This window comes from Oryctolagus cuniculus, chromosome 4 (assembly GCF_051225735.1).
Source record: "Oryctolagus cuniculus isolate XC-2025 breed Fujian yellow rabbit chromosome 4, ASM5122573v1, whole genome shotgun sequence".
NCBI lineage: Eukaryota > Metazoa > Chordata > Mammalia > Lagomorpha > Leporidae > Oryctolagus > Oryctolagus cuniculus.
In genome coordinates this window covers 36,180,358-36,199,191 of record NC_142870.1, presented here as the reverse complement: position 1 = coordinate 36,199,191, position 18,834 = coordinate 36,180,358, and the positions used below count along the sequence as shown (strand labels likewise).

The 18,834-nt window shown below is 37.4% G+C and overlaps 1 protein-coding gene across 7 annotated transcripts in view; it reads left to right on the top strand.

Annotated features, from left to right (window-relative positions):
* Nucleotides 1-18,834, top strand: part of ROBO1 (roundabout guidance receptor 1) — a 1,247,412-nt gene that overhangs the window by 1,063,079 nt on the left and 165,499 nt on the right. For all 7 annotated transcript variants that reach the window (XM_089330676.1, XM_089330673.1, XM_089330675.1 and 4 more), the window contains one exon: nucleotides 16,062-16,219. In XM_089330676.1, the coding sequence (XP_089186802.1) occupies nucleotides 16,062-16,219 (158 nt within the window). The remainder of the gene's footprint in view (nucleotides 1-16,061; nucleotides 16,220-18,834) is intronic.

Genomic DNA, 18,834 nt, shown 5'->3' with positions numbered 1-18,834 from the left:
TCCCTTCATGCTTACACCTGGGCCAGGATCTCAGTCCAGGTCTGCCACGTGGTTGGCAAGGACCCGGTTATGTGAAGCATCAGTGCCTTCTCCCAGGGTCTTTATTATCAGGAAGCTGCATTCAGGAGCCAGAGCCAGGGATCACATTTAGGCACTCTGATGTGGGATGCTGGCATCCTAAACTGGTGGTATAACTACCAGGCCAAATGCACTCTCCTGTCTTAATTTTTAATTGTTAATTTTATGTAACCATAAGATGCCAAATAGGTGTTTTAATGACAGTCTTGACTTGTAGCCAGCTCTGATCTCTGTTAGCAATGTGATAACATATTTGTTTTTAAGTATATCCTAGGTCAATTAATTACGGTTGTAGGAGCTGTCAATTACTTGTACTGTTTGTGTGTGAAATACAGGCATGTCTCTGGTATCAGCATGTGGTCCTGGGTCTTTTTCCATACTTAGTTACTTTTTCGACATATCCATGACCCTTTCAAATCCTGACATTGTATAGCTTACTCATTATAGTTCTAAGTTTATTGGACATAATGTTTTGAAATGACTTTTCTTTGATTCTTTTGTTTCTAAACAGAGAAATGTTGTCATTGTTAATGTTTAAATGATTAAACAGCATAAATAGTTTGATTAGTAAAGACAATTAAATTCATTATGCTTAAGATGTTATTCTTTCAATCATAAAAATTAAAAATAATTGATTTTTCCTTAAAATGTAGTATTGGCCTTTGTCTTATTTTTTGGAAGTGATATAGGAAATTGTTATACATAACTGTTTTCTCTAGTTCTAACCTTGTGAACACAAAAGAAAAAATTAATTTAAGAAATGCTGCTACATCATTTCATTAGAGACATTACATTAAATGAAATGATCCCAGGTTATTATATGTTTATATAAACTTCCCTTTAGGAACAGAAAATTTAGAACAAATGAAACAAATAAAATAACAAATGGAAATGTGATTAAAAGAGGAACAACAATGTGTTTTTCATTTTATTATTTCCTGACTTTTAGTACTTAGGTCAAAGGGGACTTCTGTGTTTTGCCATTTTCTGAAGCTCATAAATAATCCTTTATATGACTCAACTTTTGCTCATTAAAGCCATGGAATTGTCCCATGATGTCTGTAAATCTAGACCTTCATCTCTGTTAAATCATAGGTCATTGTCGATTAAAACTAATCATGCATCTCAAGTGGACCTTTGTTTACTTACCTTAGGATATCTGTAAAAAAAGCCAAGAAAATCTATTTATACCTCAAAATATTATTTCCATTATTTTTAATAGGGAAATGTAATATTGTATTATTATTGATAGCACCTTTTATTTTTAAGATAAATATGAATCTGTTACAAAGAATTTTAATGAAACAGAGCTCTTTGAAATGTAATATATTATATTAAAACTAGAAACACTAAATTAACTTAGCATCACAATTATTTTAAAAGTCCTAAATTTTACAATTAAATATTTATTCTACTCAAAGGAAATTATAACATAATTTTATAAATCAAACCATAATGAATATTTAAAGTTATTCATTAATATTCCTCACCAAGTGTACCTTAGTATGTCAAAATTAGCTATCAATAATTTCAGCTAGGAAAGTTATACACTGTTATAATCAGTTATTCTGTATTTCCCTCTAGTAGTTGAAGTATGTGTGATTGATTTAAGTTGACAGTAACAGTGATCATTTTTTCTTTTTATTTCAACTCACTTAGAGAGGTACTGATATTGTAGTACTTGAATATCAAAAAATCCAAACAGCTATTCAGAAACAGGTTTACCAAGATATTTAAAATACAAAAGTTTTATGGCAATCAGATTTTATTGACTAGTTATAAACTCCTTGGTTCAGTAGGAATAGAAATACCTTTCAGCACTTAGAAAATAAGGAGATTGAAAAAATAGCTAAGAAAGTAGAAGTTTCAGCTGCTACTTGAGGAAAAACAAAACCTTATACATTTGTTTAATTTACAAGAAATGTTACTGTTCCAAGTGGACCCTGTTAAAGAAGAAAAGCCATCCAACGCTTGCCAGCATTGCAGAAAAACTCAGAGGTTTCTTTGTATTTTTTATTTTATTTGTTTTAGTTTACTGGAGTTGTTAATGGTTTTATAGTTCTTTAAATTGCTTGTAGGGTATTTCCAAAAACTGGACAGTTAACTTGGTCTTAAAAACCATTTGTTGTTCCTCATTATAAGCAGAGATCTTAAAATCTCTAGAGAAAACATTTGGCTTCCTTCAACCCGTGGACTGAGTTTTTGCTTGTTTGATTCCTGTTTCCCACTATTGATCATCAAGTATTGTAGTTTGATGTACTGGGCCTTAGATAATTTATGGAACTCAATAAAGATAATAATTACATTTGGTTTGGATTATTTTTATTTAGAGTTTACAATTAAGAATACAACACATGTAACCAAACCAAACTTTGCCTCAAAGAGGTTAATTTCTCTTCATTTATAAGGTCCTAGATGAGCCTGCTGGTCCCTTAACTCCGATTATAACATGATGAGCTGCTAATTTCTTGGAACCATGACTAGATTGTCTCAGTAGAGGCCTTTTCTTTCTTTTTCTTTTTCTTTCTTTCTTTTTTTTTTTTTTAACCACAGTACCCTTTTTTTCAGACTGGCATAGGTTTCCAAGGTGTATGGGCATGATAATTTTACTTTTTTCAGATTCTAACTTCCCATAGATATCTTTGCTAAAACTGATTTCCCCGAAAACGTCCTTTCTGTGGAATTCCCCTGTCCCATCTTGGCCTTCGTATCTGCACGTCTTTCATACCATTTGGACTTCCGGAAGTTTCTACCATGCCCTTTTAGAGGTGTTAAAAACCTCAGGGCAGCAAACATAGAAAGAGCCCCACAGTTTCTGTTTCACGGCAGAGAATTGTGGTACGATGAGCAATAAACAGCAAAATGAAACTTTCAAGCGGAAAAGAAAGAGAATAAGCTTCCATGGGAATCACAGAATTGTTTTAGTTTTTAATTCACTGTTTGTGCTGTTAAGAACAAAACTTTTTGTTTAAGATTTATCTATTTTGAAAGTCAGAGTTACAAAGAGAAGATGGGGAAGCAAGAGAGAGGGAGAGGGAGAGGGAGAGAGATATTCCAGCCGCTAGTTCACTCCACAAAGGACTGCAGTGGCCAAATCTGGGCCAGGCCAAAACCAGGAGCCAGGAGCTTCTACCGGGTCTCCCAGCTGGGTGGCAGGGGCCCAAGCATTTGAGCCATCTTTGGCTGCTTTTTGCAGGCCTTTAGAAGGGAGCTGGATCAGAAGTGGAGAAGCTGGGCCTCCAATGAGAACCCATGTGGGATGCCAGCCTTGCAGTCAGAGGCTTTATACTCTATACCACAATGCCAGCCCCAAGAATGAGAACTTTTGTGGGAGACAGCTTGGACCAGAGGATTTTTTTTTAATTGTATGTATTTCTTTCTTTTTTGGAGACACATCCTTTTATTAGCTAATTTCTTGAACCAGAGTAGTCTTCTGTGACCTCCTTGGGTTGAGATTCTTTACCATGGTCCTTACCTACCACACAACTACAGGCAGCCAACCACTTTATGTTTGTTTGTTTGTTTTCCTGTCACTTTTACAACATCATGCTCATTCTCTTAGTATCTTGTTATCAATTTGGTGTCCAGCACTAAAGGCCTCCTCCAACTTGACTTTCATAGTCTCATCACATTGGGATGCAGGCACAGTGATGGACCTGGTGTATAGCCAAGCTTTGGAGCTTTGTAAATTCCACCATGGACGAGGGTGGTCTTCAGCATGTTTTGCAAAGCGATTTTAGTGACCCTCACACCTTCTGCAGCAATGCCTCCTTTGGCCATGCTGGAGGCTACATGTATTAACACAGAGCTTTGTTGCTCAGGGAGGCAGGGATAGCAGGGAAAGGGCAGTTTCTGATCACTGCCTAGCAGGCTGGTCCTAGCGCTCCAGCATAGGATTAACCACTTCCATTACTGATTGTGGGTGTTTTGCATATAGGACACTAACCAGAGAGTGGCACTGAAGTCTTGATTTTTGTACTATGGAATTTTCCTCTATTGTAAACTTCATTTCCATCATCTGATATTTAAAAAGATGCACAGCCAAATAACATTTAAGAATGACTCGTGCTTCAAGATTTTAGTTTAATTGTACATTATTTACTTTGATTGAGCTGATTTATCATGCCAGAAGTTTTACCTCTATTCTGATACTTCCTGAAGAGAAATAAATTATGCGTTTTCTAAAATACTGTTATCTGTAAAGACCGCATCCTTAACATGAGATATAATAGGATATATTACTCTACTAATTGAATCCTTAGTACCTTTGGTCAGTATTTCTTAGCATGGTTCCTGCTATCAGCATGAAGAGGTCTTAAACTTTGTCTTTTAAAGAGCTACTGGCTAAATGAACTCCCCCCGAAGGGTTGTATAGTTTTTGTGAGAAAGGCAGCTCACATAGCTGCACAATTGTGTGTTTGTTATGTTCTTTATACATTGAGAGCTCTGTTAGGTATTTGGCATTATTTCTCTGAAGCCCCAGACAGCCTGTGATAGGGTAAGATATAAGGAATTAACAGATCTGAACATTGTTATGTTCAGGAATAATATTAGTGATTTAGGGCAGATTGTCACCAATTAAAGGCCTTTTTGTGTGGTTGACGTGTCTCTGTGTGTGCTATTTAAACTTGTTTTTTTTCCCCTATCACTGAACTATTCCTTTGGGTTTGGGGGTAGAATGTTATAATTGGCAACTTTAATTATGCTGCACAAGGATACATTGGTGAGATTTTTTTTCCAAGCCAACAGCTATTTTCCCTGCTTCTCCCCAATTACTGGGGAGGTTTTAATGAGATCGTTTTAAACTGTGAGGATTTCTCTCTCTTGAGACTGTTACCATTAGACACTGCTTCTTCTCCTCCCCCAATAAAATGTGAAAGCTCCTTTTAGTCCTCTGGTTGAGTTATGATATTGTGGACTGGAGAGAGTAAAGAAGTACCTGGGTGTGATTTTGTTTTTTACAATCATTTTTGTTTACCAGCAAAAATTCTAAATAGAAAACAGTCTAGTTTTTTTAAGCACTTTAAAAAATTTAGGTCTTCTGCCTGGTGTTGTGGTATTTCAGCTTAAGCCTCTATCTGTGTCACTAGCATTCCATATGGGTGCCAGCTCATGTCCTGGCTGCTCCACTTCCTATCCATCTTCTTGCTAAAGTTCTGGGAAAGCAGTGAAGATGGTCCATGTGCTTGGGACCCTGCCACCCAGGTGGGAGATGCTCATGGCTCCTGGTTTCAGCTCTGGCTCCCTGCTAATGCACCTGGGGAAGCAGTGGAGAATGGGCCAAGTCCTTGGGCCCCTGTACCAATGTAGCAAACCTGGAAGAAGCTCCTGGCTCCTGGCTTCACACTGGCTCAGATCCAGCCGTTGCAGCCATATGGAGAATGAACCAGTGGGTGGAAGACCTGGCCCTGTGTCTCTAACTCTGTCTGTAACTTGGCATTTTCAGATAAATAAATAAATCTTAAAAAAAATTATGTCTCTATGAAAATAAAGTATCAGAACAACTGCTATGGAATCTAATATTGTGCATGTCCGATAACCCTTAGTACAGCTTGGAGTCCATTCATTGGCTGACTTTGTGCCCATTTACACTTGGAGGTGGGAGTGGCAGGGGGATGGTTATATTCCAATGAGAAAAGTTAATGATTTCATAGGCTCTGGTAGTCTGGGCCTATATCAGGCTACTGTTTTACATACTAGGAATAACATTTCTACACATGTCAGCTCACAATGACAGTACTTCCTCAGCTGAGTGTATTTGAAGTGGGCCAAAATTGGAGTTCTCTTATTTTTTTAAAGGATTTATTTTATTTATTTGAAAGACAGAATTATAGAGAGAGGTAGAGACACAGGGCGAGGTCTTCCATCCACTGGTTCATTCCCCTAATGGCTGCAATGGCTAGATCTGAGCCAGTCTAAAGCCAGGAGCCAGGAGCTTCTTCTGGGTTTCCCATTTGGGTGCAGGGGCCCAAGGACTTGGCCCATCCTCCACTGCTTTCCCGGATGCATCAGCAGGGAGCTGGATCAGAAATGGAGCAGTGGAGAATCGATATAGTGTCCAAATGGGATGCCAGAACTGCAGGCTGGGGCTTTAACCCACTGCACCACAGTGCTGGCCCTGTGGAGTTCTTTTATAAACCACTAAGAAGACAACCTCGGGTCTGGTTATTTTCTAGAAGGCCAACAGAGGTTAGTGCTGAAAGTCCAGGCTGAAGCAGACAACATTATACAGGTCCACATCTGTATGTGTGGCTTAATATCTGTCTACTATGTATCTCTGTGACAGCTGGAGAACATAATTGAACCTTTCCTCTCTTGCTTTATCTGTCAAATGAAGATGACGGTACCTACTGGACATTGACTGTGAACATGACATGAACTAGTATGCATACATTGAGTCAACAGTGCTGAATGAAATGAATGTGAACTGTTGTTCAAATTATGTTGTGGCCACTGTTTCTTGCTAGCGACTTCCAAGCCTTTTCTCAAAGGCCACTAAACCCAAAATCTCCTGCAGGAAAGGCCCGGATGGGGATGTGGAACAGTACCCTTGATCAATTTGGAATGTTAGACTTTTGTCTAAAGTTTCAGTTGAACGAAGCATTCTGTGACACCTTCACAAACATACATGTGGGGAGAGAGAGAGAGAGAGCGAGAAAGAACGAGAGAGAGAGCCTTGAAATATTGTCCCTGAAAGCAATGCCCATGTCTAGCTATCTTATTAGCTGGCACTACTGAACATAATGCCCCATACTTTAATTGAATAAATGTTGAGAGAGTCACAACTAAAGCCCTCAAGAATTAAAAAATTGAGCATACTCCTATGGAATTTTATGTATGCTTTTAAGAATCCATAAGCTGAAAAATATTAGCTTTCTGATTATTCTGATGTGTGACAACACTTAAAATGCTATAGATTTTCTTATCCTTATATATTGATTTCCATATCCTTTAATATGTTATTAATTCTCTCATCTCTTAATTTAAACTTATTTTATGATAAGCCCTGGGAAATTTCGCCTAATATTTTGAGTTGTTTTCCTTCTCCAAACAAAATAATTTGTAAATTTTTAGCTATAATTTGTTACAAAATGTGGATGTCATCACAGGATCAGTCAGTAATGGTTCACATATCATGGATGTTTATCAATATGAATATTCCATCTTAAGATTATTTAGCTTGAGCTTCAGTGGCTCTTCATGGGAATATAATGAAAGTTGACCTATGTCATGGCTGTTGTGTACACCATGTACACATATTCTCTCTGTCTGGCTTGTGTCACATTGCTGTTGATCCATTGTACTACACAGGATCTGAGTTTTTGAAAGTTCCTTTAGAGTACCAGACGTCTTCCCTCAACCTGGATTATTTCCTCAACTTGCAGTGCACTCCATTAAGATGAGTTTAACCTAGTCTTACTTTTCAGGCTTTGGCTTATTAACTGTTACTTCCTCGGCATTCCCTCGCTTCCAGTCTACATTATGTTCCTCATTAATCTCTTACACAACATCCTACCCTATCCCTTCATTACACATGTCACAATTATAGTTGTACAAGCTTCCTTCAGAAAGCTTGTAGAAAACAGAATCAAAAGATAAGTTTATTTTGATGCAAAAACTTTTTGAAATCCATGCCTATGTGGGGTCTTCAAAAAGTTCATGGAAATGCATATTATGAAAAAAAATAACTATGCATGAATTTCAAAAAAATTTTGCACCAAAATAAACTTGACTTTTAATTCCCTTTTCTAGAAACTTTTTGCAGTATCCTTATATATGTATGCATGTGTGTATTTGAACAGTGTCTCTATCCCCTCAAGTACTGCAAGCTTAGTTCTCTTATCAAGTTAAGTCACTCCTATTTAATATCTATCTAGACCATAATACATGTGCTGGAAGCATAATACATGTGCTCATATGTCTTGAGCAGTATTCTTGGCACTGGAGGTATAGAGTAGGTAAAGACAAGTCCTGGGTTCTCACAGAGCTGACCTTCAGATGGAAAGAACCAGACAATAGATACACAAGTATATTCTTTTGATTGAAGACCCGTTCTGTGCAGGGTGCTGCATAGAAAGTTGGATTTTTACACAAGTAAAGAATGCATGTCTGTCTTTCCCTAGTCTGGGTCCCCCAGCTCAGATATCCTCATTTGTCTGTGTTTGTTTAACCCTGCCAGGCCACTCCTGAGTGTGACTTTTGCTCTGGCACTTAGAAACCCTTGTCAATGGCATTCTTTGTCCCCTTTCCATTTGTACTGGCAGCTGAGAAATTTGGCAATTCCTTACTTAGTGACTAATAGCAATACTTCTTTGCAGATGTAATGCACCATAAAAATGGTAAGTCTTGTATAAACATTCAATAATTAGCTTTCATAATAACCCTAACAAGATAGAGTGTAAAATGTTCTGTTTTGTATGGAAATAACTAAGTCTTTGTGAATATACCTAATGAAATCACAGGAGAGTGAAATAGTATGTGTTATAAGTCTGAATTTGCTGACTTATGTTTTCTGACTCATAAATGCGTACATCTACAAATAATGCCATATGAAATGATGTTTTGTGAATGCAGCATTTTTCATTGCTAAGTATACTTCGTTCGTAATGTAAGGTGTATAAAATGTGAGCAACTAGTAAGTTACTGACATCTTTATGTTAGAACATACTATTTTGGCAATTTGACTTTGGCAGTACCTTTCTTATGATTTCCCAGATTTTGAGCCTCCTGATTATGAACTGTGTAAAGATTATTCTTTATTAATGTGTACTTTTGGATACATTTCAGATTTGGACTTGAATCTAGTGTGTCACATTTACCTTCTCTTTGTCTTGATGACTTAGTGTCATTGTAATACCCCAGGGGACATCCCCTTTGGGATACAGGGATGCCACTGTGGTGTGCATGTCCCATTGCTGCAGCCCAACAGCACAGAGAAATATCCAATTGCATTTAAGTTAGCCTGCCCCTCCATCATATATTATCTGAAGACCCAAGTTGTAACTAATTCCTCTCATTCTGTTAACAGCTTCTTATTCTTACTGGATTGCACTCATTTTTTAGTTAAGTTTGAGAGATATTTCACATCCATCTGTGCTATAGAATATTTTGAAATGTACAATTTTTTAAAAAGAATGTACTGCTTTCCTATGATAGGGTGTAGGAGTTTTGTGAAACCTCCCAAAGTTCCAGTAGTTAGGAAAGTAAGTACTTCTTCCAGAATAATTCTTTGAGGGTCTTAAGCAAAGCATAATATAAGGTTTAAAAATGGAGTTGTGGGGTCCACCATTGTGACATGGTGAACACAGCTGCCACTTGAGACACCGGCATCCCATATTGGCACTGAATTGAATCCCAGATGCTCTACTTCTGATCTAGCTCCCTGCTAATGTCCTGGGAGAAGCAGCAGAAGATGGCATTTGTTTGGGTTCCTGATACCCACTTTGGAGATTTGGATAAAGCTCCTGGTTCCTGGCTTTAGCCTGGCCCAAACCTCGCTATTGTGTCCATGTGGGGAGTGAACCAGCAGATGGAAGATCTCTCTCTCTCTCTCTGTCTTAGCGTCTCTCTGTGTAACTCTGACTTTAAAATAAATGATTCTTTGGGAAAAAATGAAGTATGCTGTATAAAAAAAAACACTAGTGGAGAATGAATAATTATTAAAGAATATTTGTAGGTCTATTCAATGTCAAATTGAAAAAAGTTCATATATCTTCATTAGGAAACAATCATAATTAAATCATAACATTAGACAGAATTGATGCCAGCATGCATCATTTAAAATGTTTCTTTTTTTAAAAAAATTTTTTTGACAGGCAGAGTGGACAGTGAGAGAGAGAGACAGAGAGAAAGGTCTTCCTTCTCCATTGGTTCACCTCCCCCTCAATGGCCACTGCAGCCGGCACACTGTGGCCGGCGCACCGTGCTGATCCGAAGCCAGGAGCCAGGTGCCTCTCCTGGTCTTCCATGCGGGTGCAGGACCCAAGGACCTGGGCCATGCTCCACTGCACCCCTGGGGCCATAGCAGAGAGCTGGGCAGGAAGAGTAGCAACTGGGACAGTATCCAGCGCCCCGACCGGGACTAGATCCTGGTGTGCTGGCACCACAAGCGGAGGATTAGCCTATTGAGCCGTGGTGCCGGCCAAAATGTTTCTTACCTTTAGAAAGTGATGGTATAAGATGGGCTATACTTCATGGGATATTATTTTACATGATATAGTTTTAGTTTTCCTGTTCAATGTGCATTCATCCTTTTGTTTTAATATTTTTTGAAGTTTGGAGTGATTAATTTATTTTAAGCTATGTTAAGGAATTTTGAACTCCAGATAGCTCTTCATTCTTTTGAAGATGCTGAGAGTCAAAAGATAGTAATGAAAATAATTATAGACGCTTTTACAATATATTTTCTTACCCAGTTCCAAATATATATCTCTTCATTCAGAATAACCTGCAATAAAATCCTGTTGTAGTACCCTGTGCCAAAAAAGTAGATGTTAATGATCTTTCTTGACAGTTGTTGGCATTTTATGTATACTTCACAGCACGGAAAATACAAGAGTTGTAACATCACTGCCAGGCACAGTGTATCCTCAGTACAGATGTTTTAAGTGAAAGAATTATAGTTATTTTGAAATTAAATGACATTTATTTGTGTCAGCATGTATCTTGGCATCCAGACGGAGAATTGGAAGTATCACAAGTGAGTGATATATTCTGTGCTCAAAATTAAAGGTTGGGTAAATGATTAGTAATATTGAAAGCAATTAAAATGGTGTATTGCCACAGGGGCGTACTGTTACTGAGCGTCCAGAGATGTCTTTGAGAATATGCTTCCTCATTTACTTTGTTCTTCAATATCCTCTGCTTTTTAAGGGTTTATTGATTTTGTTCTTCTCCCTGTCAACAACAGTTTATTATGTGCTAAAACATTTCATTGATAAAGTAGTCTTTTAAGGAAAATAAAATAAATCCTAAAATTGCATGTTCTCTTTTGTTATTCCCAGACACCTACTTCTAATTAAAATATCTGTATTTAATTAAAACACTTGTTATTATACAGCTTGTTCAGTCATTTTGTGATTGACAGAAGAATTGCTGATCAGAAGTAGCATGTTACAGATATTGTAAATAATGAATTCTTATTCTCAGAGTGTTTCTGAAAGTGTGAAGTGGCCGCTTGCAAACATGCAAAATCTGGGGAAATACAAGAAAGAAAAATACTCAAATGATTATGAGAAGGAAATTTTCTCATTTACCTGTGTTTCAATGGAAAGAAGTTGAAGTATTAATTAATCATGATGTCATGATACTTAATGGAAAGAAGTTGAAGTATTAATTAATCATGATGTCATGATACTTAAGTATTTAGAATGGTGAGCACTGTAGTAAGATCAGACCAGATAAGTGGACAGCCTAGTAGAGAAGAATTCCTTATGGACTAGAGATCTGTGTTCTAAGTCCTTTCACGTTCCTCACTTGTAAAACGAAACTAACAAATTCACTTTATCACAGGCTTGTAATCGGGTTAAATGAGTTGATCCTAGTTTAGTTCCTTACATAATAAATGTTCAATAGACATCAGCCATTGCTAACATTATTATTATAGTGCTCACATTAACCTTATCATTATTATTTATGTGACATGCCCTTCTCTCCCTGAGGAGCCTTAATTTATTAATTTCTGAAACAAAAAATTTGGACCACACATCTTTCAGGCCCTTACTGTGCTGAGATTCCATGATTCATGAAGCTGGAGAACTCAGTTCCCAGATGTTCACCACATGACTAAGGAACACAATTAATTTAGGAACGCTTGAGCGGGTTGCACAGACACTGTGAGTCAAGCCTTCTGCAACAATGGAGTGGCTTTGTGGGAAATACAGTGGATTAGATGGGAGAATGACATTGTACAGTACAACTATGAGATGGTAGGAAGAAACAGCAGGGGGACTGCCTTGGAAACCAGGAGACCTATGCTTTTTTCTGGAGAGTAACATAGGCTAGGAACAAAGTTTTCTGGGACCTGGTTGCTTGTGTGGGAGGGGTTAGATGTTGGCAAACACCTCTCTGCTTGCTCTGTAATGCTGAATACCTTTCAGATACAAGATTTCCTGAACTGTAGGTAGCTTGTAGTTTCCCACACACTCTCGTAAAGGGTGTTTGATAAATATTATAGTATCAGTGACACCTAGAACAGTTTCTTTTTTTTTGTTTTGTTTTGCCTCCTATCTTCTTAACACTACCCAGATTTTCCCTTTCTTTCTCTCTCTCTTTCCTTCCTTCCTTCCTTCCTTCCTTCCTTCCTTCCTTCCTTCCTTCCTTCCATTTTTTCTTTCTTTTTTTTCTGAAAGTGTATTTACTTATTTTGATAATTATGGTAAAACAACTATAAAATTTTTCAGAAACAGAAATGATTATAGGCTTTGTTTTGTTTTAAAGAATTAATTTTAGGTAAAAATTTTTCTCAAGACAAAAAACTTCCAGGAGAGTCAAAGATTCAAGGTAGCTGATGTTTTCTTTGTTAATGGCATGGAAACATGAAAAGCTGTTGATAGACATTTGGTGTAGCAGTATGATACTGCTTGCAATGCCTGCATCCTATGTTGGAGGGCTTGGGTTCGTTCCTGCCTCTGCTTCCAGTTCCAGTTTCCTGTTAATGTGCATCCTCGGAGACAGCAAGTGATGGCTGCCACCCACATGGGAGATCCAAATTTAGTTCTGCGATATTGGCTCCCAAAGGCTAGCCCAGCCCTGACTGTTGTGTGCATTTTAGGAATGAACCAGCTGATGGAGATGCATTTTCTCTCTCTCTCTCTCAAATAAATAAATATATTAATAAATAAATAATTTTTAGAAACCTGTTGTGACACATTGAGTATACCAACCTGTACACATACAATCAAACTATACCAATGTGAAAGAAATGTAATGTTATAATATTAGGATGAGCTGTGGTTTAACACCTTTTTGGATGATATTTATTAGATACGCCATATAAGTTATCTGTTCTTTTCAATTAATATTAAAACTTCTTTCTGAAAATTTAGTTTCAAATTTTAAAACTTCAGACTGTTCAAACTGAGAAATGTTAGAAAACACATGTTCATTAATTGAGGTAGGAGAGGAGAGGTTTTGAAACAGATCTGTACCTGGGAATACTTACAATATCTTTGGTTTTTCTGCCAAAATGCTGCCAATCATGTGAATTTGATTTTTAGTTTTATTTTCTGTACTTGAGAATTAACAAAATTGGACTTTCAACCAAAAGTTCATACCATTTTATAATGTGACACATGATGTTTTTACCCAAAAGGAAATATGCAGGATAAGTATAAGGAAGAAAAATTGCTCTTAGAGAACAGAGAACAAGTATTTTAAATTCATAATTTTCTGCAGGATTGCCTGCAGTCATATGCAATACTAGACTTTTATGCTCTACAGCTGCAAAAATAATTACATGAATATTATCTGAGCAACAATCTTTAATGGATTACATTTTGTTAGCTTTTCATTACATACTGTAAAAGCCCAAATAACATAATAAATTGGGAAATATCTTCGCTTTATCTGACTTATACTTTCAATATTTTTGCAAGACATATTATTATTCACTGGTTTTGGAAGTGATCTCAGTTTGTAAATAAGATATATTATTACCAAGATGGTTTTAAGCTTACTACATAAAAATGTTGTGCAAATTATTCACTTTTATTTGGAACATGTTTTTCTTTTGGATGTTTCAAGGATGTTAAAACTTTTCAGAGGTGTTATCATAAGGTAATAATATGATCCAGCAAAAATCACATATGCTTGTTAAGATCAGTTCATTTGCTTTATCTGTAAACTTTGCATTTTATTTGTGGTACATTCTTAATAACTAGTAATAATATAAACTTAAAAATAGTGAAAGTCTTCATACTCTGTTCTTTTATTATGTAGGAACTAGCTGGGATTTTCAATTCCACAGGGTTAACCTTTGTGTCTATATATTTTTGTTAATATTGTATAGATTAAAGTTAAAATTATAACAGTTTGGTGAGATATTCCCATTTCTTTCTTTTTCCTTGTGCTATTCTTTCCAAAGATAAGGAAGCAAGCATGCTTTTTGAGACAGTATTTCCCAAGTGTTAACAATATGTGGATTCCCAGGTTGTAGCAATATGCAGATTGAAAAACAGGATTTTGAATGTGTGTAGTGTTTATGCAGATTTATGTATATACTTAGGTGGTCACAGAGGAAGAAAATGTAAAGAATTGCATTGAGGACAAGCTAGGTTTTGGTGAGCCTCTAAATTTAAAACCAAAATTTGTGTGATTTTTAAATAATTTTTGACATTATAGTACTTCATCCATTTCCAAATGCCGTTTGAATGGAGAGATTTGCATTCCAGGACAGCATCATAGTAGAAGGGATTCAATACAATACCACTTAAAAGATAAATAATGTCTAGCACTTCACATTTACACACTCAACAGCTTAATTAACATTCTAAGTACCATCAAATTAAGTTACTAAACTGGTCCATATTTTATTATACATAGAATCAAGGAAAAGGGGGTAGAGGGAAATACCTGTTTATTAGACTTTGTACTGAAGTATACATCTCTATCGTTGTTTTATAGGGAAATAGGTATTAAGTAACATGTTCAAGATTACATGTCTGGCTGGCACCGCGGCTCACTAGGCTAATCCTCCGCCTTGTGGCGCCGGCACACCGGGTTCTAGTCCCGGTCAGGGCGCCGAATTCTGTCCCGGTTGCCCCTCTTCCAGGCCAGCTCTCTGCTGTGGCCAGGGAGTGCAGTGGAGGATGGCCCAAGTGCTTGGGCCCTGCACCCTATGGGAGACCAGGAGAAGTACCTAGCTCCTGCCATCGGATCAGCGCGGTGCGCCGGCTGCAGCGTGCCAGCCGTGGTGGCCATTGGAGGGTGAACCAATGGCAAAAGGAAGACCTTTCTCTCTGTCTCTCTCTCAAACTGTCCACTCTGCCTGTCCAAAAAAAAAAAAAAAAAGATTACATGTCTAGTAAGCATTGTGAAATAAGACAAGTGGACAAGTGATGCCAAATAGCTCTGGGACCCTTGATGTTATCAGGGTAGTGAGGACAATTTTACTATATGAACTGCTTTGGAATATGTATTTGATTAATTTTCCAAATTTTACTCTATTGTTATGGTAGATATCAATATTATAAATATCCAGCTGTGACTACAATAATGGATAATTTTATTCTCTAAAATGTAGGTTAATAATATATAAAAATAGTTAGGAATCTCTCTCATTTTGAATAGGTTTAAGGATAAAATGAGATAATAGATACCACCCAACTGCCAACAACTAATAATAATATAAAAAAGCATGCTGTTATCATCAGTGGTATTTTCTGATACTCACATTTAGTCAATGTCAAAAGAAAAACACAGAAAATGATTCTGAAAGTGATCGCTTTGCAAATATACATAGTGTTTTTTAATATTGAAGATATCTACATTATGATTATAGAGTGTTACATGTTAATTTTAAATATTTGTAAATTATTTCTTAAATAGTTGCTTGGAATTATTTTCCTGTAGTATTTTTGTTTGTATGCTTGCATAATTCTTTTAATTACAGAAAGCATCATAATGATGTGTCATATAATACCAAGATGATTCAGTTATATTCAATAGCATAAGGACAAGGAAGCTATGGACATTAGGCAGAAAATAAATGCAAGTTAAAAATAAAGCAAATACTCACTCTGAGGGCACTAAGCACAGACTTGCCCAGTTGTCTAAGAAGAACATCGAATTATCCCTCCTGTGTATGCTCAAGGCCAAATCCTTATTAAATTGCGAATGTCTGTAAGCTGCTATATATTCTTAAAGCTGTAGTGCAGTAGCTGTTTAAGTAGCTTATTATAATAAATGTCTCTTTTTCTGAAGTTCAGAGATAAGGACTGGGTGCATATCTTGCTGGGTCTAAGGATGTACTCTTGTCCCTGCAGTACTACGGGATGACTTCAGACAAAACCCTTCCGATGTCATGGTGGCAGTAGGGGAGCCTGCAGTAATGGAATGCCAACCTCCAAGAGGCCATCCTGAACCTACCATCTCGTGGAAGAAAGACGGCATTCCCCTGGACGACAAGGATGAACGGATAACTGTGAGTATTGAGTCCAACAGTGGGAACACCTGAGGGTCTAAACTACACGTCTTCACCAGAGAAAAACAGGAAAATGAAGTCGATTATTTTTTTAAACTTTTATTTAATAAATATAAATTTTGAAAGTACAACTTTTGGATTATAGCGGTTTTTCCCCCCATAACCACCCTCCCACCTGCAAGCCATCCCATCTCCTGCTCCCTCTCCCATCCCATTCTTCATTAAATGAAGGTTTGAATTGGCACCCATTTCAGCTCTCCTTTAAAATAAATATGTCTTCAGTTGGCCCTGTGTTGACATGAAAATAAGTGGAGAAATGCATGGTGTTTGCAGTTCAGTAAAACAGACACACACACACACACACACACACAAAACAACAACAACAAAACACTCAAACACCCTATACTTAGGATTTTAATGCCTTAAAGTTAACACTTTTATGTTTGATTAACTTGGCACTCTTAACTATCCCATATGTTACAATAAAAATTATTTATTAAAGATACATTGGTTATCTAGTATGTTTCCAGAAGGCCTGCTAAGTCACTCCAGTGTTTTTTTTTGTCTCTTTCTGCTTTGTGAATTGCTTGTCTGTCCCATAGAGTTCGAAATTGTTTCTGAAGTCTCATTTTGAATGATGGTTAGTGATAAATTTATCTCATTGTATGACTAGATTATTGGATCTCAGAATTCCAGCTCTGATCTAAGTAGACAATTACGTGATCTATAGTTTTAAGTTACGAAGCATTTTGCTCTTGCCAGCAGGGATTCCACGTGACTTGCTTGCTTGTTCTGTCTTTTGAGGTTTTTGCTGAAGCACCTCAATCACGAAGATCTCATTGATTCTGCGATTGCACAGTGTTGTACAGTATTCCCCTTTATGGTGTCCTTTCTGCAGTGTGCACTCATATCCATCCCCTGGGAACTCGTGAGCCAAGATTTAAAGCCCCCTTCCCCAGAAGAATGCATGAGGAGAAGTTTGGCACTAAAGATAAAGAACAAAGTTACGACATAGACCACTTAAACTTAACAAATACTACACTGTTTATAAACAATGAGTTAACAGATTCACACGAAAATTAAATAGTACGAAAGCCGAAGATGGCTGCAGTACGTAAGAGGTCAGGGAGCTTGAGAGAATACCTAGCACTTTTCAAACTCAAAATGAATTTCTAAAAGGATTTTTATAATTCTAGGGGTTGGGTTGAGGCTGACCCAGCTCATGTGGCAAAGCACACTCAATGTGGAAACATTGGTTTTAGCAAATGAAGTCAGAAGCACAAGGGAATAGAGCCTGGGAATAATTGCTTCACTTGTTAGTGATAACAGATTTCTTTTGCGTTTATGCACTATCAAGATAATATTATTTGCCCTTAACTTAGTCTGGATAATTTAATGTCCATTATCTATAATTCTCGTTTTCCTACCCTAATGATTCAAATGCACTGAAATTGTTATTATCCTTGATTTCCCTCAAGTCTTTCCTGATTACCTATTTGTGTTGAACACAACATTCTCAGCCCTGCAGAAAGCAGCATTAAACAAAAAACAGTGAGTGTCCTTCTGTAGTTTATATTCTATGAATATACATTCAAGAAAACAAAAAAAAAGTATGATACATAGTATCATATACTGTATGATGTACAGAAACCAAAATGGGGCCAGTGCTGTGGCGTAGTGGGTGAGGCCACCACCTGCAGTGCTGGCATCCCATATGGGCAGTCCCAGCTGCTCCAGTTCCGATCCAGATCTCTGCTGTTGCCTGGGAGGGCAGTAGAAGATGGCCCAAGTGTTTGGGCCCCTGTGCCCACGTGGGAGACCTGGAGGATGCTCCTGGCTCCTGGCTTCAGATCGACACAGCTCCAGCCATTTCGACCGATCGGGGAGTGAACCAGCAGATGGAAGACTTCTCTCTCTCTCTCACTCTCTCCCTCTCTTTCTCTCTCCCTCTGCCTAGCTTTCTCTCTGTGTAACTCTAACTTTCAAATAAATAAATAAATATTTTTTTAAAAAACCAAAATAGTGAAAAGGTAGAGGGAAACATTAGGGTGCAGTTGGGACTGAAAGGTTAACCAAGCTTGTCAGAGATGGCATCCCTGAAGAATCTAAAGTAATGAACTATGGAAAATAGGTGATCTATACAGACAAAATAGTGAATTCAAAGACCCTAATGTGGAGCATAGCTAACATTTCATTTGAAGATCAAAGAATTAGTGTTTGTTTAACAATGTGAGCAAAGAGAGATGTGTAGAGAGAGGGTAGCTAGAGTTGTGGGGAGCAGATAGCCTAGAATAGGTAGGACCATGGAGACACTATAAATACTTTTTTCCTCTAACCACACAAGAAGGAGCCGGAAACCTCACAACAGAAGACTCAGTTGTTTTGAGAAAACTTTGAAGGGTGGCACTGGCAGAAGATGGGAGACCTTTTGCAGCAATCCAGGCAAGAAAGAAATGGGCGCTTGAACTAGCCTGTTAGAAGTGGAGGAAGTCAGAAGTGACTAGGTTCTGGATATACTGTGAAGCAACAGCTAGCAGAATGTGCTGACAGGTTGCACATAGCTTGTGAGAAAAAGTGGAGTCAAGGATTACCTTACTGATTGACCTGACTAATGA